At 44.7% G+C, this 26786-nt stretch overlaps 1 protein-coding gene across 10 annotated transcripts in view; it reads left to right on the top strand.

Annotated features, from left to right (window-relative positions):
* FOXN3 (forkhead box N3) overlaps positions 1–26786 on the top strand; it is a 202043-nt gene that overhangs the window by 104305 nt on the left and 70952 nt on the right. For all 10 annotated transcript variants that reach the window (XM_066998246.1, XM_013182425.3, XM_013182417.3 and 7 more), the window contains exon 4: positions 19004–19068. In XM_066998246.1, the coding sequence (XP_066854347.1) occupies positions 19004–19068 (65 nt within the window). The remainder of the gene's footprint in view (positions 1–19003; positions 19069–26786) is intronic.

Here is a 26786-nt window from a genome sequence, read left to right as displayed (position 1 = left end):
TTTTTCTGTGGTGAAAAAGCTACAATGAAGCTGTGAAGGTGATAGGTTGGCTATCTGTACCACATTTCACAGATACTTGAACTTAATTTTGGCAACCCCGTAGCCATTCAAAGAAAATCTGGCAAGCAATTTTGGTACATCTAAACATAAATGAGAATTAATGGGTTGTTTTAGGTATGTTTTGAAAAATTGTATTGTTCGGTTTCCTTAAATTCCAGGTGGCCCTGAAGGCAGTGTGCATGTGTGGGGGTGTATGTGTATGCTTGGTTGTTGGGGGAATTCGTTCCATTTCTAAATCATAAAACTGCTTTGTAAAATACCTAATCTGGGAGTTGGTTTTGGTTTGGTTTGGTTCGTTAGTTTGTTTTTGCTATGAGTTAAAGGTCGGGGGGAAAGGGGGATGTTAAGCAATAGGCCTCAGAAAGAGGGCTTCTGTTCAGCTGCCATTTCCAGAGCTCCTACAGATGCAGCCTGGACGAGGATGCTGGACCCCATGGGCTTTCTAGGTTGGAACCCCTCTTGCCAATAATTCAAGCCAGCACGTGCTGTGGTAACAAGCACAGGTGTACCTTGCTGTGCCGTTCTCAGGTTTTCTGTGAAACTTCCCTCTCTGGCATCTGTTCGTGGGGGCTCTGTCCCCAGCGGGCTGCTGGTTTCAGCCAGGTTGGTGGGGTTGATGTCGTTAGGCTTTTGGGGAGATTCCATGTTTTCAGTCTGAGGCTTTTTTTTTTTTTTCCCTATGGCCGTATTTTAGTGATAAATGTGTAAAGCTCTGGGGGTTTGAGTGCACGTGTGTGTGTGTGTGTCTGTGTGTACCGGGTGCCTTTTATGTCGAAAGGCATTGCGGCTGCCAGGCTGCTGCTCTCTTCTGCGCCTGGAAACAAAACGTGCTGGTTTACCGAAGGTGAACTATTTCCATTACAGAAACCCAGCGCAACAGCAATAGGCGGGTGGCCTGAGCAAACTAGCCTGCGGTGGGTTTGTCCAGGCAGTTGGTCCCGGCAAACACACCGGGGGACTTGGTTGTGCTGCGCGGTGACTGGCGGGGAGCAGGAGAGGAGAACCGGCTCAGTTGGCTCGGCTCTCGAGGGCACAAAGGCACAGGACTTAACCCTCCGTGCCTCAGGATCGTGTCTTCCTCGTGAAAGGGGAGTGAGTGAGCAGTGGGCCGGCCCAATACCAGCGTGGATCGGAGCTGTCTCGTTCCTTTCCTTCCGCTCGGACTCACTTCTGCCCTGTTGGCACTCTCCTCCCGCTACCTGGCAGAGCGCTCTCCGTAGGCTCGTGTCGTGCCTCAGTTACGTACCGTAATTTTTCAGTGCTCCCCTCGTCAGGCATCCAGGATTGCACAGCCAAAGGGTCTCTCTAATACAAATGTAAATTTATTTCTTTCTTGGCTTGCTGTGGCATGCGTGCAGTTGTTAAATTTTCTTTTCATTAGCTTGTATGACATATTTTTGGTATTGGAATTGGTGCTACATGGACTCTATTTGTGAACGTGGAATAACTGCAGTTTATTGTTCAGCCCTTTCCGAAGGTAATAGCCGGTGTCCAGCTCCCTACAGCTGGTGGTTGATGTTTCTATTTGTTGCTTGTGGCCCCTTTCCCCTGACTGCTCTTGTCCGTGTTTGTCCATGCTGCAGTTTTTGACTTCGCCGACGGCTGTCTGTGTTGTCTGCCTACACATTTTGCAGAGCTCTACACCTCTCACTATTTTTTTCTGTGGCTATTTTTATCAGGATTTTATTAAATACCCTACTAAAAGAAATCCTGTTCAAACAGTAGTTATAGACTGCTTGGGAAACTTCCTAAGATTAGTTTGAAAAACTCAGATGATCAGAATAGACTCTTTTTTGGTCACTTTAACTTCAGTGTCTAAAAGTGTATATAATTCTCGGGTTTAGTGTGTGGTTGTTGTTGTTGTTTCTTAAGCCAGAGTATGTGAAATTTGCAAAACTAATAGCATAATAATGCAGATAACAAGGATTGAGCTAATAAAAATGCAGTGATTCTTTAAAATGTCCAAGCAGCGTTGGGAATTCGTATCAGACGGTTAGGCTGGATGCAGGTCCCAGTATATAAAAAAGAGATGTAAACTTAGCAAATTGGGGTTTCTTTGGGTTTCATTCATTTCACTGTTTAATCGGGATTAGCAGATGGAGAAAAAAAAAAGTAAAAAAATAAAAGTAATATACAATAATAGTAATAATAAATTAGGTTAGTTTTAATTATGTAACTTTCCTGAAAAGGCTTTTTTTTCCAGCCAGCTGTCTGATCAGTGGCAAAATTCATAGCAGCTCCCCAAGTATTTAAGATCTCTATTAATTGGAGTTCCTTCTCTGTATGAAACATTGTTCCTTGGTTAGCTGTTTTGCATATGAAAGATGAAGACAACCATTTTTCTCGTGAGATTAAAAAAAAATAAAACAATTAATTAAAATGAAATCATTTTCTATACTTAAGGGAATGAATAACAAACAAAGCTTCTGGAGCAGCCAGCTTTTATTTTCCTACTTGCAAGTATAACATAATGTAAAAGGAAGACTTTAGACAAACGCATTCTTTCCATGGTAGCTGAAGAGCCGTAATCAGATGTATTGCTAAAGTAATGCAGATCTTTCTTTTGCTGCCTTTTTTTTTTCTTTTTGCTGCTTTTGGCTTCAGATGTAGAAATAGAATTGCTGAGATTTGGGGAAAAAGAGAACGGAAAATTCTGCTGGAAATGCTAGAACTGGTCTTTTTCCATCTCCCTGGGGATATTACCATCCAAACTCTGCTTTGAAAAGGCACGGCAGCAAGTTGCATTGATGAGCTCTGGAGCAAGAGGTTCAGGAGTTGAATTTGTTGAGTGGCACTGCCAAAAAAAAACACAGCCAAACAACCACAACAACAAAAGAAACATTTTGCTTATTTCCATGTCCTTTGCCATTCTCTGTTCTGTGGGGGTTGGGATGCCCCTGAAGACGGGCGGCCAGCACTCCACGGGTGGCACTCTCAAGGTCTACAGTTAAAAGCCCCACTTAGAGTTGTGCCTGATCATTAAAGCCCCCCGGACTAACAGGGGACACTTCGTGACGAGCTGTTTGGATTTGTTACCGAGTTTGCCTTAGGGCTAACCTAACACAACAAAAGCATGCTTAGGTTTTGGCCACATGGTCCTGGGAGCAGCATCTCCTGATTGCTCAGCAGAGGGTTGGTTTTTGTGGTGTTTTTTCTTCTTCTTGTGTTTCCTTTTTGTCCTTTGCCACGTCATTTTAAGATGCTCTCACTGCCCTTGCACGGTAGCAAGCTGTCCTCTCAGTTGTGCGGATGAAGCTCGTGGAGCCACACCATAAATTCGGTCCTGGTTGTTTGTTTATTTTTCAGGGATTGGGGCTTGTCAAGGAGGGATGTGGGCTTTCTTAAAACATTCCTACCAGAGAGAACGTGCCACCGAACCACAATGTCCCTGAGGCTGGTTGGATGGCACAGTGCTGTGATAGGAAAATAATGCTCAAGTCTAGCTCCCAAAGCGCAGAAGAGCATGGAGGCATCATCGTACTTCGGTGTATTCTGGAGGTTAGTGCTCTACAGCTGCCTTAAAGGTTTCCTGACTTGCAAACCCGTGTTCTCAAGTCACTTCCATGCCACAGGGAAGTTTCCCAGTGCTGGGGAAAGCAGCAGCTGGGGAAAGAGGAGCCTTACCACAACGTTGCGGTTCCCCAGTCTTGGTGAGCCTGTGGAGGTAGGGTAATTCGCATGGCACAGTTTAGCAGCCTGCTGCATCTTTGCCTGTACTCAGATGCGGTATCAGTAGGGTTATTCCTAATCTAATTAATCTGTAACTTAATTCCTCGCTAATCCTGGGCTGGCATGGGAGTTTGAACTGCACCAAGCGGGCAAATGCTACCTGGGGACTCGGGCCCGGGGAGAGGCAGCTGGTGGCACGGGCTGCTCCTCGCTGCCTGCCTTCTGATCTCCAGTCCTCAAACTGCAAGGCAGAAAAGGGGGGTGATTTGGAGGGAACAAACAAGTTAACAGTAATCCCTCTGTGAAGGCAGGAGCCCAGTTTTCATGGGGATGTCTCTCTGGGCCTGCTGTATTGCTGTTGTGCACAGACATTGACACCTGGATGGAAAACTTGCCGCTTTAATAGCTTGTGGGGAAGAAACAAGCACACAGGCTCTGGCCTGTCTTGGTCACTGACCAGGCGCAAATAATGAACTTATTAGACTGAATTAATCTCTTAAAGGAAATGGTTTGAAATCCATCTGGTAGAGTACTGAAAAGCAGACTCAATAAAATCCTAGGAAATTGACTGTAGGAAGCAGTTTTCTGTTGGCAGAAGGCAGAATTGGATGACCCGAGGAGAGTCTTTCTGTCTTGAATTTCTGACACAGAGGCAAACAGAAATCGGCGGCAGACCCTGCGCATGGGGTTGCAAATGGCATTTCCAGGGGATGAGAATTTAAATGCGCTTGTTGCAGCCGAGGTGGAGCACGATTCCCTCAGCGAGGTGTCGCGCTGGGGGTTGCTTTTTTGGTGGGGGATCCTAATGTTCAGAAGGCAGTAGTATGCACGAAGCTGAGCATACTCCTTAAATCACAGGCCACTGAGACACCGGCTGATCTCACTTTGGTGCGAAGGAAGAAAAATCATCAGTAACTTCAGCTTTGTGTGCAAGCCTGCTATCGATTTCCGTGGCTGGAAATAAATCATGAGTTCTTTTTGTGCGGTTGTTGTGTACCCACACCGTCCCCAGGGGATACTTGAAGTAACAACTTGTGCTTTTTCCCCCAGTGCCAGTCCGATGCTGGCTGTATGTGAGGAGGATGCTCGAGTGTAAGCCTTTTTGCACAGAAACCGCCGGGGTTGCCTTTCTGCGCTGGCAGGTTCCCAAAATGGAGTGAGATGATGTGGCCCTGCGCTATCTTCTGTAGGAGGCTCGGCCCCCGGCCACCCACTTGTTGGTGCTCCATGCGAAGGGCTCCTCCTTTAGGAGGGTGTTGGGTTGTGTCCTCTGGTTTTTGACGCTAATGGATTCCTCATAGCGTACCTCTTTGCCGATGCCTAAGGACGCGTACTAGTGAGCGTGAGGATGGATGTAGCCTGGCAATTGCATTCGTACTTCAGAGCACTCCTTGGGGGTGTGACGGAGGCGATGTACATCCCATCAGACGATGAGTTTCTTGCTGTCCTTCAGCTTCCATACAGTACACAACACTGTATTACAATCCCAGTGTCAAAACTAGATGCAGACTCTCAGCGATGTAATCCTGCCAGCTTGAAAAACTTTTGAAGCCTTTGGTTTATTTTTCCTGAATCAAAGCTTAAGGTTAGCCCGAGGTTTGCTGGAAATGAATATCAGTTGGAGCCAGCTTTTTTGTGTGTTTGTTTTTAATGCCCTTGCTAGGCTGAAGTTTCCAATTACAGAAAAACTAATTTTGCTTCCAAATCTGGCTGGGAAACGGTCAACACTGATAGTACCTTGGTAAGAGAAGTCTTTGTTCCTTTCTGGCACTACCTGCAAAGACAGTCATTAGCTGAAAAGTAGCAGGCTTGCTTAAATCTCTTCTTTGCTTATTATTATTCAGGGACTCCTATTCTCGAACGTTTCTTAAACAAAGGCTGCCTTTGCACCACCCCAGCTAAATCCCGTGCCGTCGACACGCGGCTCTCGGGGCCGCTGCTGCTCCCGGCTGAGCCCCGAAGCCCTCGGCGTGCCCGGCGTGCAGATGGCCTGCAAGCTTCTGGAGCTCCTCGAGCAACGCCGGGGTGGTTCCTTGGCTCTGCAAGACCTTGCCGCGCACGCTGTGCGGTTTAAAGGCAAAATGCTTCCTGCTAATTATGAGCAGTTACTCTGTAGGAACAGACTCATTATAGGGGCGCTGAGCCCTGGCCCGCCGTCCTTTTCAGCACCTGAATAATGCGGGAGGGAGGGGGAAGAAATGGCAAGAGGAACTGGAGCGCTGGCACCAATTAGTCCTCAGATTACTGAAAGAGGATTGCAATTTCAAGGCCAAAAGGAGTAGGGAGTGGGTAAAAGGATTTGAAATGAGATTATGGGACCTAAAAGCGCCTTTCTTTTGTTACGGAAATAATTCAACAGTTTTGCTGGAGCCAGTGAGACAATCCCGTTTCGTGGCTGAAGTAGGGGAGCTGTGTCCCGTTGCTTTTTAAGGTTCTTTAGCTAAGTTGATCCCCAGTCGCATTTGTTAGCGCTTCCTGCAAAATCAAAGTGTTTTCAACAAACAAACAAAAACGGAGGAAAGCTACTGGCTCATCAAAAGGCCTGTTGTTTTTCAGGAAGCTTATTTGTATTCTTTGAAAGGGGAGCCAAGGGAAGGAGGCAGATTGAACTCCTTTTTTCTTTGGGAAAACTTTTCCCGGTGGTTACCACGAGACCGGCACCGGTCGCCCTCTCGCCACCCATAGCGGAGATGAGTGGCGGTGCCGCTTGTTGGCTTGCTCAGAGATGCGGGTCCTGTAGCTCCTGCTCGCCTTCCAAGCAGCCTCCTGTCGGCACAGTAGCGGTGCGTGTAGTCCTCCTCCTCCAGGAGGAAAGGGCGCGAAGCTTTCCTGCCCTGCTCAAAGCGCCCACGATACACGTGAGTCTCTGGGACTGGAGGCTGGAGCTTGCTTGGAGGCAGCAGAAAAAGAGGGCTCTGTCCCCTCCCTCCCCTTCCAGAAAGAGAATGACAAAAGGGAGAATTGCAGGCGTTGTGGGTTTAATGTGAAGTGTTTTGGCTTAGTATATTAAATGGCTGCAAGACTGGGTGAAGTGCTGAAACGTTTTCTGCCCTTCCCAAGAAGGAGGATGTTTCTCTTGGGCTGGCTTAAACACAAAAGGCCTGTAGAGATCATGAATTTATCTGTTACCAGCCTTTTTCCTTTCCTTTTCCAGTAGAACTTCTCAGTGTGATAAACCAATGCAGGCATGCTTGGAAGCCCTGCTTCGAGTTCCCTGTGCCCGCTAGTCCTGGGGAGTCTCTCGGCATGAAGCAGTGGGTGCTGCCGTGCTCTCGATTTCCCTTACTTGCTGGGTTTCACAGCAGCCCGTGTTAGATCTGCTTTCATAGGCAAATACTTAAAGCTGTCATCCTGTGTGGCACCGAGTTCTGTGGGCAGCTTCTCGCCACTCAGGCTAGCCCTCAACACCTGTTGTAGGGTCCCTCCAAGAAAAGAGGGAAGGGGACTGAGGGAGGAGCCCACCAGCAGAGCTCCCACACGGACAGTGAGAACGGGGATTGGTGAGGGAACACAGGCTCTCGTACTGCCCATGGGATTTGCCTAATTGGCTTAATAAGGCTTCCATGGTAAAGCTGATGATGCTAAAGGCATCTTGTGGCACACAGTACCACAAACTTTCTGAAATAAGATAAAGATGTAAAAAAGCAATTCAGGAGAGGAGATAACACGGAGGAGGAGACCATTGAGGCAGGGGTTAGCAATGACAAGAGAATGGCAAGGCCTCTTACAAGGAGGAGAGCAAAACGCTTTGAAAAGGGCAACGGGTGCTGTGAGATGACAACAATTCCTGCTAATACCCCGCATCCCTTCATGCTTCTCTGTGGTGCAAACGTTAGGTGCATTATTTCTGACCAGGAGTTGGTGTTGCAGTGCGTTGTGGCTGACGGAGAGCCACAGGCGGTGCCGGCTGCACCTGGTGTAGGTGGGTGGCTGAGGGGTCGGTGCTACCAACAGCTGGATGTGCTGCTCCAGTCTGTGTGTGTTTGCTTTCAGTCATCTGTGTGTTGGCTGGGAAATGCAGCGATGTGCTGTATATGACGCTGAAAAAAGAGCCTCAGCTGTCAGTGAGGCCACTAACACGAGAGTCAGCTGGCAAGGTGTTGCAGAGCGACTTGTTCCAGTTCCCCCCGTGACTTGTCAGAAGTTACTTCAGCACGTGAAGAAAATATTTCTGCCTAATTGGTTGTAGTAAACGGATGCTCTGTAAATTAATCGTGTCTTTAATGTTTAAGAGGTTATGTCCCGTTCGTTTTATGACTGATTAGGATCATTTCACTAGAATGAGCAAGCTTGAGGTCATCTGGTGTTTGAGCAGCACAGTTTGTTACTTTCTGTGATTTGCTGCTTTAGAGGGCACGAATGCTATCTGGAGATGTCAGGGTGTCAGTGTCACTTTCTAAACACCAGTGAACCATAATTAATTGTTTCCTGTAATCTAACTCATTGATTTTCTATATTTGAGGTGATCCGAGGAACAGCTTTACTCCAGGGATTAATTACAGAGAGAGACTGAGAGTGCACATACACTTAGGAACATATTTTTGCTAGTTAATTCTAATGAGGATTTTTTCTGCAACCGCATGGCAGATCCCGAGTCAACTGGAAGGGGAATTTTACAGTATCTGACAGATAGCCATGCCCGTCCTAACAGCTGCTTTTGGTGCTCGTCGTTAGTGAAATACCTCTGGTTTGGGGTTGCCCACAAGCAGGTGGAGCTTCCAGGGCCTCTTGGCTCATCGAGGAGAGAGCTTGCGGTCTCCTCTCCTGGCTGTTAAACAAGAGCTGTTCAGCAAGGGGCACAGTGGGTGGCTGAACTGTCATGTCGGTTTTCTTGTGTAGCTTTCTCGAGCTTTATCAAGAGAGAGTTAAATGGCCTAGACTCTCTCTCTCTAAGCTTCTGTGTCTTCACACAAGGTTATTACCAAACTGCTGTCTCAATATACCACGCAGAAATAGTAAATTTAGATATTTGCAGCTTTGTTGCTTTTTTCATGTTTGCAACAGTTTTTTTCAACCTTCCCTACATGAAGTTGCAGCTGATAAAGCAGAGATGTAGAAACCAGTATCTCATAGAAACCTGCACCTGAGAGCACAAGCAATTGCCTGCCCACCTTCGCCTTTCCTCATACAGCCTTCGTTTCTGTACCTCTGCTTTGTCTGCTGCAAATCCCGGAGCGAAGAACGGGGTTTAAGCCGTTTCTTACCGGGTCACATTCAATTTCTGTACAAACACCTGAGAAGCAGCAACAAACGAAGGGAAGCATAGACCAGATCACAGATTCCACTGTGGAAGCTGAGATTTGTTGAAATAACAATGCTACAAGACATTTTCTGGAAAGGTAGTCTCCTTTTTGGTAAGGATGCAACTTCATCAGTCATATGAAAAATTGCTGACTTAAAAGTAGAAGGGTGACTTCTTGTTATAAATTATGGAAAGGTCAGCTTTTCTTTTCCTTCACACTTTCTTCACGTTCTTCATTCGTGCAGGTAATACTGTAACTCGAGAAAATTATTATAATGCTATTAAGTACAATGTTAGTGTTCTTGACAGGCAGAACAGCTGTTCTCAGAGCTAAGAGTTAGGGATAAAGGCGCACCCTGAATGGTGTTTCCCATTACAGGTGGGAGGTTTATTTTTCTCCTAGGATGAAAGTGGCTAAAGATAATTTAAAAATGAGTAAAAATGAAGTCCTCTGAGTATTTGTTTACAGTTAGATTTGCAGAACGTGTGAAATTCATTATTTCATAGCTCTGCTTTGAAAATCTCCAGTAGAAGATACTGGGAGTTGGGCGCTGTGGCTATTGCCTACAGCTCCTAACCAGAGCTCAGTTCTGGTTCTTCTTTTTGAAAGAGGCTGTAAAGAGGAAGTAAAATTACATGCGAGGTCTCACCTGCCCCGGCCCTTAACTTTGAGGCTTTTCTGGAATAAAAGGATAATTCCCATCTTCTCCTGATTGGTTTGGACTGATAGGACTGAATTCGGTCAGACTGGTGCCACTTGGTTTAAACTGACTGCACAGTGGTGAGCATGTGATAATTGTTTTAATTTCCTCTGTGTCCTGACCTGAGGCATTTGGGATCCATTTACGGGAAGCGTTGAGCTCTCATGGGTGCAAACACCACCAGTTGGTGATAAGGAGCCCTCGTAGGGCAGCACAGAGCGGCCCGAAGCCAGAGCTGGGGTGTCCGCAGGCTGGTCCTGGGCTGCCTCGGGCTTGCTGGCACTTTTGGGGGTACCTTATCACCTCTGAGGGTGTGTTTTCCTTTCTATGCATGTAGATGGTATCTCTGTAGTTCTGTGGGTGGGAGGATCAATTTAGTTGAGGTTTCGAGAATCCCTTTGAATGCAAAAAATAGTCTTCTCTTTCATCTTCTGGTAGATTGTAGACCTCTCTCCTCTTCTGATAGATCTGTAGACCCAGTCCGTGGGGTGGAACAGCCCACCATCAGGTGCTGTAGCCTCGGGGTGTGTGTGTTGGTCTGTCCCTTCCCTGGCCCTAAGACAGAGCTCTGGATTCTTCGAACTGAGCATTGTGAATGAGTGAAACCAGACAGATTTTGATACTTTTTTTTTTTAATGCCTTAGCAGTTCATTTCTAAAACTGTAACTCTAACAATAACTTGATCTTTATACATTAAACTTCTGTGCTGGTGTTAGATGCACACACAGACTCTGTATCTGTTGCCTTTTAAGCACCTTTCACACCGTGCAGTACAGTCCTCAGGCACTGATCTCTTTGGGGATAGGAAGGGTCTGTGACCATTGAACGCAGGGTTCTTGTAGCCGATGTGTGTGAAGAGGTAGAATCAAAAAATGTAATTGGGACTCTCCAAATATGTGAGTACCTGGCTTCTGTTTTATTATCATCATCACATCTCCAAATATGTGACTACCTGGCTTCTGTTTTATTATTATCATCCCATTTTCTGTGTTTGCCTAACTTTGTGATGTGTGCATCAGTGTGTTGTACAGCCCAGTGCCTGCAAGTCCCCGCTGCAGAGGGGTGTGCAGCACTGCCGAGCCTGTGAGCACATTAAGCTTCCCAGGGAAAAATACCCTCGGCATCTGGGAGAGGTTAAACGTTCCAGGGGAGAGGTTAAACATTCGTTTTGTCCTCTGCTTCTGTAATTCCAGAAGCCAGATTAGTTCTGAATCATCTGAACCACATTCATTCAAGATTAATGAGAAAAACCAAGTATGGAAAATTTTAGCTGGTAAGCGCCTTGGCTTTAAGCAAGTAATAGAGGAGGAGTTCATATTGGCAGCCGCCTGCGGGTCATGCTTGGCTTTGAGTCTTGCTGGTACTGAAATTCATGAAATGAGGAGTCACACCACACCGGATAAATAAAAATTTCAGCAAGTGACATGAAACATTTTGGGGAGGGGGGTGACTTGAAGACTCCGTCTTCCTTTTTGCCATTTATTTCTGTTTTGCTGGAGATCAGATTTGCTCTGTTGTGTGCGCACATGTTTATAACTTCGTGCATGTTCACGGTACATCAGTGTCTTTAACCAGCAACGTGTTCTCCCTAATGGATTTCTAGCAGAGACGTGCATATCGTTTATCTGAAGTCTGACGGGCCATGGTTAGAAATGTCGCGGGAGCGTTGTGCAGAAAGCGTTTGTGAGATCCAGCCAAGTGTACCAGCAGGGCTTCCTGGACTGCTGCAGAAAGAATAAATGGAGAATTCAGCACTAGAGTAGCAGAAGTAAATCGGGTCACCTTGGGCTTTTTAAATTGTTGATGGGTTTCAGTTTGGGAGAAACGGTGGTTTTGGTACAACTTTACAGCACTGTGCCTAGCTGGTGGCTCTGCTGTTCTGTGGTGGTTCATAGTGAACCAGGTGCTCAGCATCAAAGTTCTCCAAAGCTTTGTCTGTTTTCTTAGCGTTAACTATCAGAGTAGACTCTTTGTTTACATCAAGTTGAAAATTAAGGTGTGCCTAGGTATAGGCGATTGTTAGGACTTGCTTTATTTTCTTGAATCTGAGATTAAAGACTTCCTTCTTCCAATTCTACTCAAGTAAAAACAAAACTGAAATGAAGCTCTTCTTCCCCCTGACTTGTTTTGCAACAGAGGCTATCATCAGCAAACTGGAGTGCTCCGTTTCTAATTTTGTAGAACAGAAGAGAACCAAACTTCTCCCAGCTGGCCAGGTCAGCGTTTGATGCTGCTATAGTCCAAAAGAGGCCACGGCCCTCTGTGGTCTTCAAGGCTGCTGGCCGGCCCTGGACAGGATCGTCTGCTCATCTGGGCAGCAGGGGACTGGCCTGTGGTGCCTGCAGGAGCTGGCACGGATGTGCTTCGTAGCACATGAGCAAGTTCAGACAACTCTGAAGTGTCCCCAGCCTGACTAGCACCAGTTTTTCATCCAGTGATATATAGCCTAGGAGCCAGGTAATAACAGCTGTGGATTAAGGAGAGACAGCACTACGGTGTGTGAAGTGACCTGCGGTGTTTTTCCTTCCTTCAAAATCAGGAAAAATAACAACCCGTCCTCTAGTAGAAGTGTACTGTGGTGTTCCTTCTCTAACTGCATGTGCTTCAAAACACCTTTTCCTCATCTGATGTGTTGTTACTTAACGATTCTTTATTCCTCCCAGAGATATGTAGACTATGTCGGTAAGAACATATTCCTGTACTTACCACAAAAGAACAAAAATGAAACTGAGGAAGGAAGAAGTGACTTGCCTGCAGTCACAGTGTGATTCACTGACTGGTAGAGGCAGAATGAGAATTTGAGGCCGATAGCCAGCATCTCCTGATTCCACTGGAGACAAATCTTTTTTAATTAAAAGTAATGTGGGACAGTTGTCTCACCATAAACTTCTAGCTATATATGGACTTTTTCCTATTTCAATGTTCAGCCTAGAATTATAATGTGCTCACAATAAATGTTAAAACATTTAAAAGCAGATTAGTGGCAAGTTTGCATTTTCTCCATGTGTCATACTTCAAATAGCCATTTCTTTTGAAACAACTCCATAGAAATCAGGATTTGTAAAATTTATTTAAAGAACAATTCCTTCATTGTTGTCCACAAGTATATATTCAGCTCTTGGCAAAGACTGAAATTCTTGCTGAAGGCTACAGCGTCTCACCAGGGGACAAGAAGGCTTCATATATCACTTCAGCAGTGAGAACGGTCTTTAAACACCACAGCAGAGTCATTGATGGGCTCCGAAGGACACATGGCCATGTTTTTCTTGAGAATAGGAATCACCGTTTTTATCCCAAATTCTGGAGATATGAGTGTTGTGTTTGTTTTTTTCTTTTTTTTTTTAGATCCCAATTTCTTTCCCTTTCTATTTATTTATTTGCATAATTTCTTCTTTTAAGTGAAGACAGTGGCAGGAAAATGGCTTTGGCTATTTGGAGAATACAAAGATCTGGCCAACTTTCCACTTTTTTTTTCCACAATTTTTTTTTTCTGGTGTTCTGTTCATGAATAGCTTTCCTGTGCAACTTTCCTTTTGTCTTTAATAAAAATTCAGATGTAATCCCTCTGGCGGTCATGACATATAGAAAACTCATTTAGAGTGCGCAGGAGATCAGAATGATATTACTTGCCCGAAAATGTGTTAGGCACCCTAGAGGAACCAGCAAAGACTCCATCCAGGAGCTTAAAGTCTCCATCCCCCGTGTCGCAGTAAGTGAGAGATACCGAGAGACAATAAAAGCCTGAACTGCAGAGGAAAGAGGAGCATTACCAGAATATTAGATCAGTCTTCATAAATTAGAAACTAGTATTGTGAATTCATAAATCTTTTTAAGAATAATGTTGTGTCAGTTATGGAAAATCTGAGCAGATAGAGTAATGGTTTTGTATTTTTAAAATCTCTAAAGTAATCAGATTTCATTAAAATCAGGAAATACCTTAACACGTACCTTCCAGATATTTTTTATGTATTGTCATTAGCCAATTTAGTAGAGCTTTTTTTTTTTTTTCTCCTTTGATTTGAGAGGAAGCTTGCTTGACTGTTGCTAGGTGATAGCTAATTGTGATATTAACTGCCAGCAAACTGCTGGCAGGGATTGTGTGTGTGTTTTTTTTTTTCTCCTTGTTAACAAAACGCATGTGCTGGAGGTACAGCAGTATATAAATGCTTCCATGTCGCTCCAAATCTGTAACGCGAGGGACCAATTTCGTTAGTGCGGCTGTGGTACTGTGGGCAGGCGCTCGGCGGTGCGGTCGCCATGTTACTCTAGGCCCGGAGGCCCGGCGATGGCGCTCGGGTCGAGGCCAGAGAGCCGAGCTCGGTCGGTGGCAGAGGGATCTGAGCAGTGTAGGGCTCAGCAGGAGGCTGAGCAGGAGGGCTGACCGCAGGAGGGCTGAGCAGCGCTGGAAGAGCCCTCGGCCAGTGTGTGGTGGCAGCTGCCTCAGGTTAAGGCTGTGTGCGCACTCCAGGCCCCCCGCCACGCTCTGGCTGTTTTCACGTGAGGACCCGAGGTGGCCGGCATAAGGACGTGCTGTTCATCTTCCAGCATCGAAAGATACCGCATTCCCAGCAAATACACTACCAAAGTTTTTTCTCAGTTACCACCCCATCCTAAATTATTTTTCAAGGAACAGTAAAAATTGCAGTCTTCCAGCTTAGCTGGGCATCCATTAGCACCTTCTGGCAGCAGGCTGCGTCCAGCTTACCTCAGGAGCTGCGTGCACTTTTCAGGGGCACCGTTCCCTGCTGCCACTAGATGCAGGGTTTCATGGACCGCAGCCAGATGAAAGCACCTATTGCTATTGTTATCTCCACACCTTTGAATGTAAAAATGGTGGTGTTGCTATTGCTTTTCAGAACTTCTGGAGGTGGGTTTCTCTACCCACAAGATGCTCTGCTGGTTGCTCTTTGACAAGTGGTTTGCAGTTTCCAGGTTTGATGTCCTTCTCGATGTATCCTTCAGTTAGTTCACTGTTGGTCGGAGGTGTGGGTGAGGAATTTTACGCTGTGGGATGGGCTGGTGAGGGTGGACCTGCAGCATGGGGCAATGATGCCTATTGTCCCTTCACCTGACATCTGCAGCTCCTGGAGTTTGTTGCATCGTTGCTGTCCTGAAAAATGCCAGTGGCCCCAGCACAAGGGCAGCATTCGCCAGGGGTTGGTGCCTTCCCAGCCACTCCTCATATCCCTGGGAACTGCCTGTGCTGGTCTTGGGGCAAAGAGCTGCATTTCTTCCTCCTCCAGCTTTCTGCAAAAGAGGTTCTTCGTTCAGTCATCACTGCTGCCTTTGCCCATCGTGTTGGCCGCTAGTAGGGGCTGGATACAGCACCCCATGTCGCTGCAGCCCATCTGCAGTCCCGCAGCCATTTGCTGCTGCGTGCCTGGTGTGGGAGCCTAGTGTACAGCAGCTCTTGGCTCACAGCTGGCACCACGCATCCTTCATCCCCTTCCCAAGTGTCCTGCCCCGCGCTCCTGGTGCTGCTGCGAGGGCCAGGCCAGGCCATGCTTTGGCACCAGCTGCCCTCCGGCAGGGGGCAGAGCAGCTTCCCACCTCAGGGGCCTGGGAAGCCCCCCTTGTGGGGGATCTGCTGGGCAGGTTGGTTGTTTCCCCCCTTGCCTGCGTCCTCCTGCCTGCCCTCAGCCTCTGGGCACATCGGATAACGCAGTCATTGGCCTCTGTTTACTGCCTTTCCTCTCTGTTTTCATCAGCCCTTAATTGTGGTGTGCCGGCCCACACAATTGAGTTTGTTTTGAATTTTCAGTTGTTTGGGTTTTTTAAATCTATTAATCAGGCCTTTCTGACAAAGAGGCCTGTGAGAGTTTTTGGCATAGTTGCGAAATACTGCAACTGTGAAAGCCCCTGGCTTTTTTTTTGTTTGTTTTAGTGCTTGGCTTTAGGAACTGCAGTCTCTTTGCTCCGATGTGAATTCCAGAAGACAAAGGCTTTACATTTCCTTTTTTTAAGTCTCTCGAAGCCTGTGCACATTTTAAAGACCTTGTAAAACACGTGGCATGTGTTTTGGTAGCAGTAATTGAAGGGGGCTTGGGCATGGGCTGGCCTCTGGGGCTGGCCGGCCACCAGGACGCCGCGCTGGCTGTCCCACAGCTCTGGCTTCCAGCACTGCGGTGTCCAAATCCACACATTCCCAGGGAATGTTTTAGATTTCAGCAAAGCAGCATTTTCCTGGGGAAAAGCCTTCCCTCCGAAAGACCCCTGCTTCCCCTCCTGGGTCATGCAGTTTCCCATGCCCAGGGCCCAGCACAGCGAAGTTTCCTGCCGGCCGTGTCGCCAGAAGAAAAGCTGGCTCCAGGGGAAATCCAGTCCCACTTGTCACTTGATGCATGTGCAACAAATTCGATGAGTTTGCAACAAATACTGTTGCACTCTGGATATCCCTTTGGCTAAAGGTGTGCTTGAAATGACCGTGTTTTCTGCAAATCAAACCAGTGGCCCTTGACAGATGGGTAACCGTTGAGGTTTTCGCATCTTCTTATCCAAAAACTGTGCTAGTTAGTGTTCTTTCAATACGATCGTTTGAAATTTCAGCTCTTTACTGGTGATCCACACCCAGAAAAAGTACTCTGTGCTTGTCTGCTGCTGGGAGGTTAAGTCAAACCAGACCTGTGCATGGCAGCGATATATCAGGTCACTAGCGTTCTCGCAGTGAGTGATACAAGAGCTCAAACTAGTTTCCATTTTTCTTCAGTAGTTGTGTGGGGATTTATTGGAAATGAAATTTGACCTTAGTCAGTGTGCTTAGTTCATAAGTTAGGGAGAAACTCTGCTGTTAATAATTCTAATTGCATAAACGTTAATCTTACAACATGTATTGATTACAAATGCTAGTTCATAAAACAGATTTCCTATTTTTGTTTTATAGGAGAACCAGTCACTGTTCTCCAGTCTGTTACAGACTAAACTGAAGAAACGATTCCTTTGAGAAAATGCCTGAGATGGGCCAAATTTTTTTTTTTTTTTTATGGACGATCTTTAGAAGAATGAACTTTTAAAAATGGTTTCCTAATCTGGAGCTGGGAGAAGCAGCTTTTGAACACTTTAAAGTGAGAGATGATAGTTTAACTCTCTCATTTCTTAACTTGAAACATGTTTTAATAATTAATACCATCTGAAACTTCACAGGCAAAAGTTTGGGAACAGAAAGACAATTTCTCCAATACTGATCAGGCTTAACTAAGCTCCAGCAAAGCCCCGCAAGCACAGAAGTTTGTTGTTTGAAAGGCTTGACCGGTCGCTGTGGTACATTATTTACATGCTTGAATTCTTCAGCTTCCTTCCCTGGGAAGGCACAGTTAATTTTCTCAGTTCTTGTGGGTTTGTGCTGAATCAGATGGAGTTTTTTATGAGAGCCTTGGGCTTTTATTCAAGTTGGAAAATAAGATAAATCACTATTGCTTTGTTTCTTTAGTGGAGACATTTGGTCTATTCAAATATATATAAGTTTTTCCCTCTCTTCCCTTTATAGCCCTCTTTCACCCAGACAGAAGCGTACAGCAGCCCGGCAGTGCCATTTTGCTACAGCGCCATCTCTCAGCTCCACCTTTTTCCTTGGGTTTTTGAGACGCCCGGAGTTGCCACACTGCGGATCCCGATTCCTGTGGCAGCAATGCGGTGCAGTATGAGGGCTGCACCGCGGCTTTCCCCTCGCAGCCTCATGGCTCCTGTCCTACAGGTTGACCTGGACTGTGCCGCGATACAAAGAGGCGAGCCTGTTTGACAGGAGTGTGAATGCCCTCAACAGCCCTTGACCTTCATCTGAGCTGAGGAGCTACACTTGAGGAGCTGGCGCTTGCTATAGGAAATGCAAACAATTGGTTATATTAAGCCGTATGAAGTGAGCGTGTGTATTCAGACAAGTGCATGCCCCAGTGCACTCGAGCACTTATGAATGTAGACGTACTTAACTTCTTTTTGGTCGGTTTGGTCTCTGTGTCTCTCAACTCCCCTTTTTGTTTAGGAGTATTGAAGGCTTTTATTACTTGTGTAATTGCCTTGGATCCTTTTATGGTCTGTATTTTAACACTTTATTTAAATAAGCCACACAGTGAAGTTTTTATATGTTAGCACAAGAGTCTCTGCAGAATAATTGTAAAAGTAGGTGTTCGTTTTTTTCTTTTATATATGGCATTTTATCAAAACTTTGCTCCTGCTGTAAATGTAACAGCATCTGTTTTCCATTTCATTGCATTGTAGCAGCAGTCAACTCAAACAGGACAAAGGTAACTTTGAACAAGAATGGCGTGTGGGGTTTGGTTCACGTCTTGCATCCGAAGAGGAAGATGGGTTACCTACAAAGGCAGAGTTGCCTTACCAAAGGATATTTAGTCTCTTGCTTTTAATTTGTGCTAGAATTTGGATGTACAGCTATTACTGATACAGCTTATTTTTGTGATAGTAATTTCAATAAAATCCTTGCATAGTAGAAGCGCGTATGATTGTCTTAGAGGGCCTATGTTGGAGCCTGTTTCATTAAGGAGCAGCCTGTTGTTAAGAAACAACCACCCATCCTTCTGCCAAACGCGTGGCACGTGGTGGAAGAGAGCGGCCCTTCTGGAGCAGCGGGGCTGCTGCGGGAGAGGTGCTGGCCGTGCATCTCCGCGGACAGCGCTGTTGGGAGTCAGAGGCGAGCTGGGAGCTCAGGGAAGGACCCGTTGGGTACCCGAGGGTCTGCCATGGGCACGACTGCTGAAAAGGCGAGAGCGGGCAGCCCTGGTCACTAGCCCGTGTGTATAGCAAAACCAAGCTTGGTTCCTTCTGGCGCTCCCAGGACAACTTGTTTGCTGCAGTGGTTCCTGGTGCAGTGGGTGAATCTCTTCACACAGGGCACGCTGGTGGCTGTAGTCGTGTGTAGGTACAGGAGCCGGGTGGTGCTTGGCCAAGGGTTTCTTCATGTCAGTACTTTAGCTGGAACGGTGGGTGGTTATGACTGAGTAACAGCCATGAAGCGCTTGGGTTTTTAGCAGATGGCTTTGAAAAAAGGCATATATTTTGCTGTACCGAGAATTCAGTAAATATTTTTGACGTTGATTTGCGTTTTGTATATTATTATTTATGCCAAATTGCTTTTTTCTCTCTTCCTCTAAATGAGAGTGTGGGTGTGTGCTGTGCTGAGGAGTTGTTCTTCTTGTGAAGAGAATGCATCTTGAATCAAATTAACCTATTTTTAAAGTGAGATTTGAGACTCTTGCTTGAAGGCAAAAATGCCATGAAGTAGCATTAGCTTTAAAAACAAAATAGCATTCATATAAATAGTAATTTACAATTATTTAATGTAAATGAGATTTTCTTTACACTTATTTCTTATTACCTTTAGCACATCAGGTCCACCCATTTGGCCAGGAAGCACCTTTTTCAAGAGAAATGGAGCCCTTCTACAAGGTAGGTGATGGATGCTACATCTCGGAGTAACTGTTCTACTTAACAAATACCTCTTGCAAATTGCACAGCTTTTGTAATATTCACTGGGCAAGAAGTAACCAAGTGTTTTTGTTTCCTTTAATCTGTTTCCTTTATTGCGCATCTGGTGCCTTGAAAATGACGATTTACTGCATAAAGTGAGTGTAGTCTATAAAAGTTGCTGCTTCTTTTTTCTTTTCTCAGATTATTAATTTGCTTACAGTAAATTATGACAAAAGTGTGGGTTTTTTTTCCCCTATGTGTGGAATAAAGTGTGCCTAGAACAAAATGTTCCAGTAACACTGCTTTTAGCTGTGCAGATGAAGCAGGGTTGTTCTTTGTGAGATGTCCTTTCTTTTGCTCCCTAATTGTGCTGATACCTAAGTGTACCCAAAGGTAGGTAGCAGAGCTATAACAGGTAAATGGTGTTTAAGGGTGCCTATCTTCACAGAGGAACTTGAGATATTTTCTTTACTTTAGATGGACAATATAAACAGGTTTGCAGTTTTGATATGTGAAGATTTTCAGTCTGTCTTAGCGGACTTTTTGCAATCATCGTTGACTGCTAAATGTATTTATGTTTCTGCTGTTGTGCACATGGAACTGCCGTCATTCTTAAGGGAAGTGTCTTGAGAGCACAGAAAGCTGTTTGCCCAGACTCTATATGTTTGTGTATGGTGCAGAAGTAACTTAAGTCATTTAAGATGATTTTATGGTCTTTGCAATCAGTTGTCCATGAAGTGTCTTAGTTTTGTGTTCATTCACGTGGTACCAAGAGTTCTATGGCTTTCTTTCTGGCAGAAAATGCTGTGTAACATCCTCCAGAACATTTATCCAAATTACCTCGGTTGAAGCCTTACTCACAGCTAGGCCCACAAGTGAATAATTGGCAGTCAGTAGTGCTCACCTACCACCCACCAATGTAACACAACATCTGTAGTTTACCTGAGAATGTTTTTCAACTGATTCCTTGCACATACGAGAGTTTGCATCATTCTGTTATCTAATACCTTTGCTGAGATTTGCTCATACACGTTTTAAATACATTAAAGCATTTAGATTATTTCTTAACAGTCAGAGACAATATAAATTGTAGAGCTTGGCAGCTTTTGAATTTGGTCTCAGTAGGGTAGATCTGCAGTCTTTGCAGTCTGGGAATGTTGTTGTTTTTAACACTGTTGTGAATAGATAGGCTTGATTCATTTTCATTTGTTCAAGAGTTCAGTTTTTAAACGTTTACCTGCACATATAAAGTTTTTGTAATTTAGTTTATGGAATGTAAAATATTTTGTCAAGTCTGTATGGCGTAAATGTTTTATGTCTTCCTTTCATGCAAGATATCCAGGAACTAAAATCAACTATTTTGTAGTCCTCCCTGCCTTGGCTTAAAACCTTCTGCCAATAAAGAAAAGTGCACTGTTCTCCACTCTCTTCTCCTCTGTCCTCCTCTGGCTTCCAATTTGGGGGGGGGGGGGGGGGGGGGGGGGGGCTAAAAAAATTTTAAAAATGCAAAACATTTCTTCATATTAAAGAAATAGAGAAAAAAAGAGAGATGACTGCCTTTTCAAGCAGCTAATAAAGCCTAACAGACCTTTAACTGAGTTGGCATCCTGTGTTGCTATTACAAGAGGAAAAGCCAGCCAAATTGAACTCTAATATACACGATCCAGCAATGAGGTTTGAAGGATGAGAGTGTGAAGAAAAACTTCTTAAGGTTATCTTCTAACACTTACTGGTTTTGATTTTAAGACAACAAAATAACAAAGCCTTTCTTTCTTCCTTTCTTTCTTTTGTTTTTCCCGACAATGAGCTCTTTCATGCACAGGCTTCAGCAGGTTGCATGGAAATAGTGTATCCACCTCTTTGCTGCTTCTTTCTTTTCCATAAGACCTGTGTGGAGGAATGCTAGCAGCTGCAGGGAGGTTGGAGGTGAGGGGGTGGAGAGGTTTATCAAGTCCTACCTTACATGACCATCTTAAGTGCCTTCTGCCAGTGCCTATATCCAGCTTAATTCAAATGAGGGAATGAAAAATTGACTCAAATATCTGTTGCTGGTTATAACACTGCCATTTAATTGGCAAAAGTGTACGTAACAAAGAGATTTTAAACTGTCTTTACTTGATGAATATTTTGCTATACGTGAAAAGAATGTTCAGTGCGTGTTACAGACAATAATACTGAATGGTTCTGGAATTTTAGTAAATGTAATATTTGTGTGCACTTGTCACACCTCATTTCTTCTGAGTTGTTAAAGATAATGTTCTTTTTTTTTGGTTTGGGGAATGAAGAGGAAAAAATTTTGCAATGTAAGTAGTACTACTTTGAGCCAAGAAAGACTAGCAAGTGCTCCTGGTTTCCATTCATTTTATACCTGAACTGTTTGGCAAAGTGATCTTAACCATTGTAAAGCATTTAACGTACCTCTCCAGAGAAAGAGCAACTGAGAAACCAGTTATCTGTGTACCTCAAAATAGCAGAGGAAGAGAAAGGGAAGTTAAAATTAATTGTAGCTATTCTATGTCCTTAATGTCTTTGACGTGAGTGGGATTAATTCTCTGTTCCTTTCCGTCTTTGCTTGTACTTTGTTGAAGAATTTTGAACTTACCTCCTAAAATATCTATGCTCTATTCCTTTTACGTATTGTTTTATTAGATACAAGATGGCTACCTCAGTTTCTTTTTTGAGGATTGCGGTACTGTGGCTTCTAGCATTAACTTTCTGATTAAAACAAACAAACGATGAATTTAATTTTGAGGCTGAGTAAGTCACTTACACGGGTGCTTTTTAAAATGTTGAGCTCCCTCTGTTAGGTGAGGATTGCACCTTATATCCTTGTGCTCTTCGGTCTTCTAATGAAATCCCATTCAGAATGTGAAATGGGTAGGACCTTCAGCCTTACCAGGTTTGGATACCTTCTCTCAAAACTAATTTTTATATCCAAGGAGACTGCTGCGTTCTAGCCTTCAGGATTCCCAGGACAAAAATACAGTGTTCTGCTCTTACTGCTTTACCTTTGCTACGTAGGTGTCTGTAACTCATTATTGTACATATTGTATTGTTTGTTTCAAAATCATTGCTTAATACACCTTCTGTATTGAGAGCCTTTGTTCCCACTGTGTTTGTTTTTTTCTTTCTTTCTGTTTTCAGCTCTCTTCTCACATGCATTTTCATTTAATAAAATGCATGACGGGAAAAAGTCTTTAAGGTGGACATAATACAAAACTCTTCAGGACCTTGTGCTGGGTGAGATAGGTGGGGACACATTCACATTAACTTCAAAGCTTTGAAACTAATGCATCATGTTCAAATAAAATCTGTGTTGTTTCTTCTGCACTGCTCTTGAGTATTAAGCTTATGATATTGTCTTGAGGATGCAGTTGCTCACAAATCAGTTGCAATAACAAAAGGTTTTTTGCGATATATCTATCATTCTCCTTGAATAAATTAAAAATACATCTTCCAATTAACTTTTAGCAGCAGTCATATATAAATTTCAGCTGCCACGTACCACCTGTAAGATGTAACTGGACTGTGGAGGTGTTTTGTTTTGTTTCTTAAAGATAAAACTTTCTTTTTGAGAAAAACAAAAAAACACTTCTTTGTTTTTTTATTTGCCCTCACACTTCAATAAAACTAAATGCAACATATTACTATGTCTTCTTGTATCGAATTTATTCGGTCTTGAGTTTCAAGGAAGTGTACATAGATGGTGCTTGTGGGTATATAAGCTGGCAAGATAACAGAACGCTGTACTGTGAAAGCAGAGATTTGCGTATGCTGTTCCTGCTCCAGTGGGGACTGAAATAGGAGTGTAGGAGATGCGGAAGCTGCCCCAGAAGATGCAGGAGCCCCATGACTGACAGGACAGCGCTGACATAACACAGTGTCTTCCCTGTGTTTTAAGGCAAGTGCATGTCTGCCAGGCATAATGGGGTTCTTGGGTAAGCTTTCCGAGCTTGTTGTCAAAGCCCAGCAGAAGAAGACCCTTGCGATAGCATGGTGAGTGATTCTTTGTCATCCAGGGAAGGAAAATGAGCCTGGGTCATCTGGCTGCTATTGCGGTTGTAGCTAAAGATGGAGATGATCCTCCTCAGTGTGACTGGATAGTCCACCTGGGATTACTGCTTCCAGCAGTTCCTGGTCAGCCAGAGGTACAGCCGTGATCTCTGCCGTACAGCCTCCTTTCTTCTGTGGGCAAGCTCCTCTGCTTGCTTCGCTGATGATCAGTGCAGTTTAAATCTGCTGCCTGCAGATGTTAAAGGTATGAACTGTTACCCCAGAGATGTGAAAAATGTTTCTTGCAGACCTGGACTTGCATTTGTGCTGCAGTCAGTGAACTGACTTTAGACTGCCCAGCTTTCCTTTAAAGTCGTGATTCCCTTTTAATGAAAGGGGAAAAAAAAGATTGGCAAAAATCCCCTCCCATTTGCAGAGGATGGGAGAGGAGGAGTGAGGAGTCTTGCACGGCCTCTGGTCCCAGTTGGCTGGGGAAGCCCTAGAAAGGAGGGATTGTCTTTCCTGGAGCTCACACGTTGCTTTGTTTGCTCTGTACCATCAGCCCTGGGGAACAGGCATCCTCATTCTCAAGAACAGAGCAAGAGATACGATGCTCACATGGGGATGGCTCAGCCTCTTCTCTGAGAAGGCGTTTTGTAAGACCCTTCCATCTCTCACTGATGCTTCTGACCACGTGGGCATAATCTGCCGTGGTCCAGCTGCCCCTGCTGTAGCTGGAGGTGGCAGGCACCGCCTGTGATGAGCTCTTGCAGGAAAGAGCTGGATGACTCTGTCTTCACAGGGTCAGCTATCAATCGCCAAGACTGGTAGGAGACAGTGACTGGAATTTGTTGCAGAGTGGATATGATGAATCTGGGCACTACTGCTGCAGGCAAGATACCAGCCCGTGATGCCGTCAGTCCGAGATGGTGGATTTCACATTTCAGTGTACTGCCATCTGGTAGCTGACCATAACATGAGATTTTCAGGAGATGGCCAAAGCCTGCAGCTCACTTTATTCTTGGATAAGAATTGGAATTTATTTGAGAGAACAAAAAGAACTGTATCCCTTATTTAGAAAGTTTATTTTGTGCAATAAGTGTACAAACCAGGCCTGAGAAGTCCTGTGTTAAAGATGGGAGTCAGCTCATTTATGAACAGGCACACATTCACACAGAGATGTTTTCCTTTAATAAGCATGAGAATCCTTGACATGAGCAAACAGTCCACTTAATCCATTGTCCGTTGAGTGATTGATTGTAAGAAATGAGAGAGCAGATTTGGGACTTCACGTTTCCAAGTATTGGCTATTAATAGAAGCACTTGCGGAGGTGGAAATAAGCCAGCAGGGAGGAGGGAGAAGGGGTGCAACTGTTACTGGTTTCCCTTATAAAGGCTAAATTAGAATTGTCCATGCTTATAAATCAAGATGTTCAGCCTGCTTTTTGTGTTAGTAGTGACACCGAAGTACAAATACAGCAGAAGTAGGGACCAGTTTCTCTGGAGATGTACTGCCAACACGCTCTGCTTGGTCTTTCCTCTGGAGTGGTGTGGGGGGAATTGTTCTCTGTGCCTTCAGGATGGGAGCTGGCAACAGGCTCACAGAGGAGGTGCCAGTGTGCATGCGTGTGCCCACGTTCTCCCTCTGATACTGTGAAAAACTGGGATGCGTGGGTCAGCATCCACCAGCAAATACCAGAGGGCCACTGCAGGCACAGTGGGCTTCTTGTAGAGGTGGAAATTCATTTCATCTGCTCCTTCCACTGCATAGGCAGTCAGTAAGAGAAGTCAGTAAGTCTAATGTACATGTAGTTTTCAGAATTGTATGTCTTTACATCTCATAAGAAAACCAGTTCTGAGAGAATCACTCTGTTTTCTTCTACTACCTAGATGTGCAAAGAAAACAAAAAACAAGGCAAGGTAGCATTTATATTACAAATATTTTAATGTCGTATAATGCTTGAATGTAATGATGACCAGAAGAAGAGAGGCACACAGGAGTATAAAAGGGATGCAAGATAGTCCAGCCTTAGAATAGGTTGATTTAGGTGCTCTGATCTATAATACAACCTTGGGCAAGACCCTAATGCCCTAATCTAACTGAACAGTCATTTCCTAACACATATTTGGGAGTCTCATGTTCCCCAAGAATGACGACTCTTTTTTGCTTTGGGGTTATAATTCCTTGGTTTTCTGCTCTGAAACGTGAATGATGATAACAGTGCTTCTCACTGCCCAGAGCTGTCAGTCTACAAAATACTGTCTCTGTATCATATTTTGATGCTCCACTAATGGGATAACCTTAAACAGAGAGGAATCTAATTGTAAAAAGCAATGGTGCTGTTTGTTAGCTCTTACTAACAAAAAGTGTATTTTAGTGTTGTTTTTTCTCTTGAAGTTTCAGTCACGCTACTTACTTTTAAAGGTACATCTGGAAATTGATTTTTAACTCCATAAATAACTGTTTTGTAAAGATCTGGTGGTTTTGAGTGTCCAGCTGAGTTCACCAGCTTACTGCCTTCATCAGAAGAGCATCAAATGTTTTGACTTCACCTTGTTGTCTTCACAAATTTTGCTTCTCCGAGGACCTGTCCCACCCTTCTTGAAAATGTACTAACAGCCATGCTCTGCATTTGCTGATGACTTGACTTCAGTCAACCCATTGAATTAAAAGCAAAGCTGCTATCTTGTTATGATAAATCACTTTTCATTCATATTGCATTATTATTTAAATTGGCTCCCCCCCACACATGAAGGGTACCTGACAGTCTCTTCAGGAGTTTCCTTTCAGGAAGATGATTCACGTGCTGCCTCTGTGGAGACAGAATATTTGAATAATTTATTTATTATTAGCATTCAGTGTGTTTGCAGTGGTATTACTGAAGAAGTAAAATGAAGTCGGAGGGGTTGTACAACGTGTCCCTGAGGGAGTAATTTGAACAGCAGAGCTCGCCTTTGTTTGGTAAAGTGGGTAGAGCCCTAGCTGGGCTGCCAGAGTCCTGAGGGTGCTGGTGGGGGCTCGTGTTTGTGAGAGGGTTTTGAAACACTGTGTGCTTTCAATAAAAGATACCAGCCATAGACAGCATTTTGAAGAGATTCTGACAGAAATGGTCACTTTGGCATGATGTTTTTAGCTCTGTGCTCTGTGTGGCACGGCTGTATACAGGGTGCTATGCGTTGGCTGTACAGTATGGATCTTTTATCTACACTACGGATGTAGTCTTTTTATTCCTATTTTTCTAGTTCAGTATGTAAGATGGTAGCAAAAGCTGTAATTTATTAAGTGCCTGAAGCGTGGTCATGTTAACATTGATGTTAGAGCCACTGGGAGGGAAGTGTGACCGCTGGCTGCTTGTACTCCCAGTGACCAAGATGCCCGAGCTACCTTTGGCTCCTGGCGTTGAGGAGGAGGAAGGCTGAAGTGCAGCAGGCAGGTCGCGTTCGTGTTAGCTCAAGTTGCGGAGCATACCGAGATAAGTTTAATTCCCGCCCTGTTTAAACTCGGTGACTTTAGACCCGCATAGACATTCGTGCTATCTTTGCAGATAAGTCTTGTAACCGTCCCTCAGAGTGACTTCCGTGGAAGCTAAAGCTCCTGGGCGCCTCAGGACAGAGCGTACCGCTGCTGTTTGCTTTCCTTGGCAAACAGAGGGTGTGGGTGCCTGCTGTGAGGCAAACCTTGGGCACTGGAGAGGGCCTGCCTG

Source organism: Anser cygnoides, chromosome 5 (assembly GCF_040182565.1).
Source record: "Anser cygnoides isolate HZ-2024a breed goose chromosome 5, Taihu_goose_T2T_genome, whole genome shotgun sequence".
Lineage (NCBI taxonomy): Eukaryota > Metazoa > Chordata > Aves > Anseriformes > Anatidae > Anser > Anser cygnoides.
This window is presented reverse-complemented; position numbering and strand designations above follow the sequence as displayed.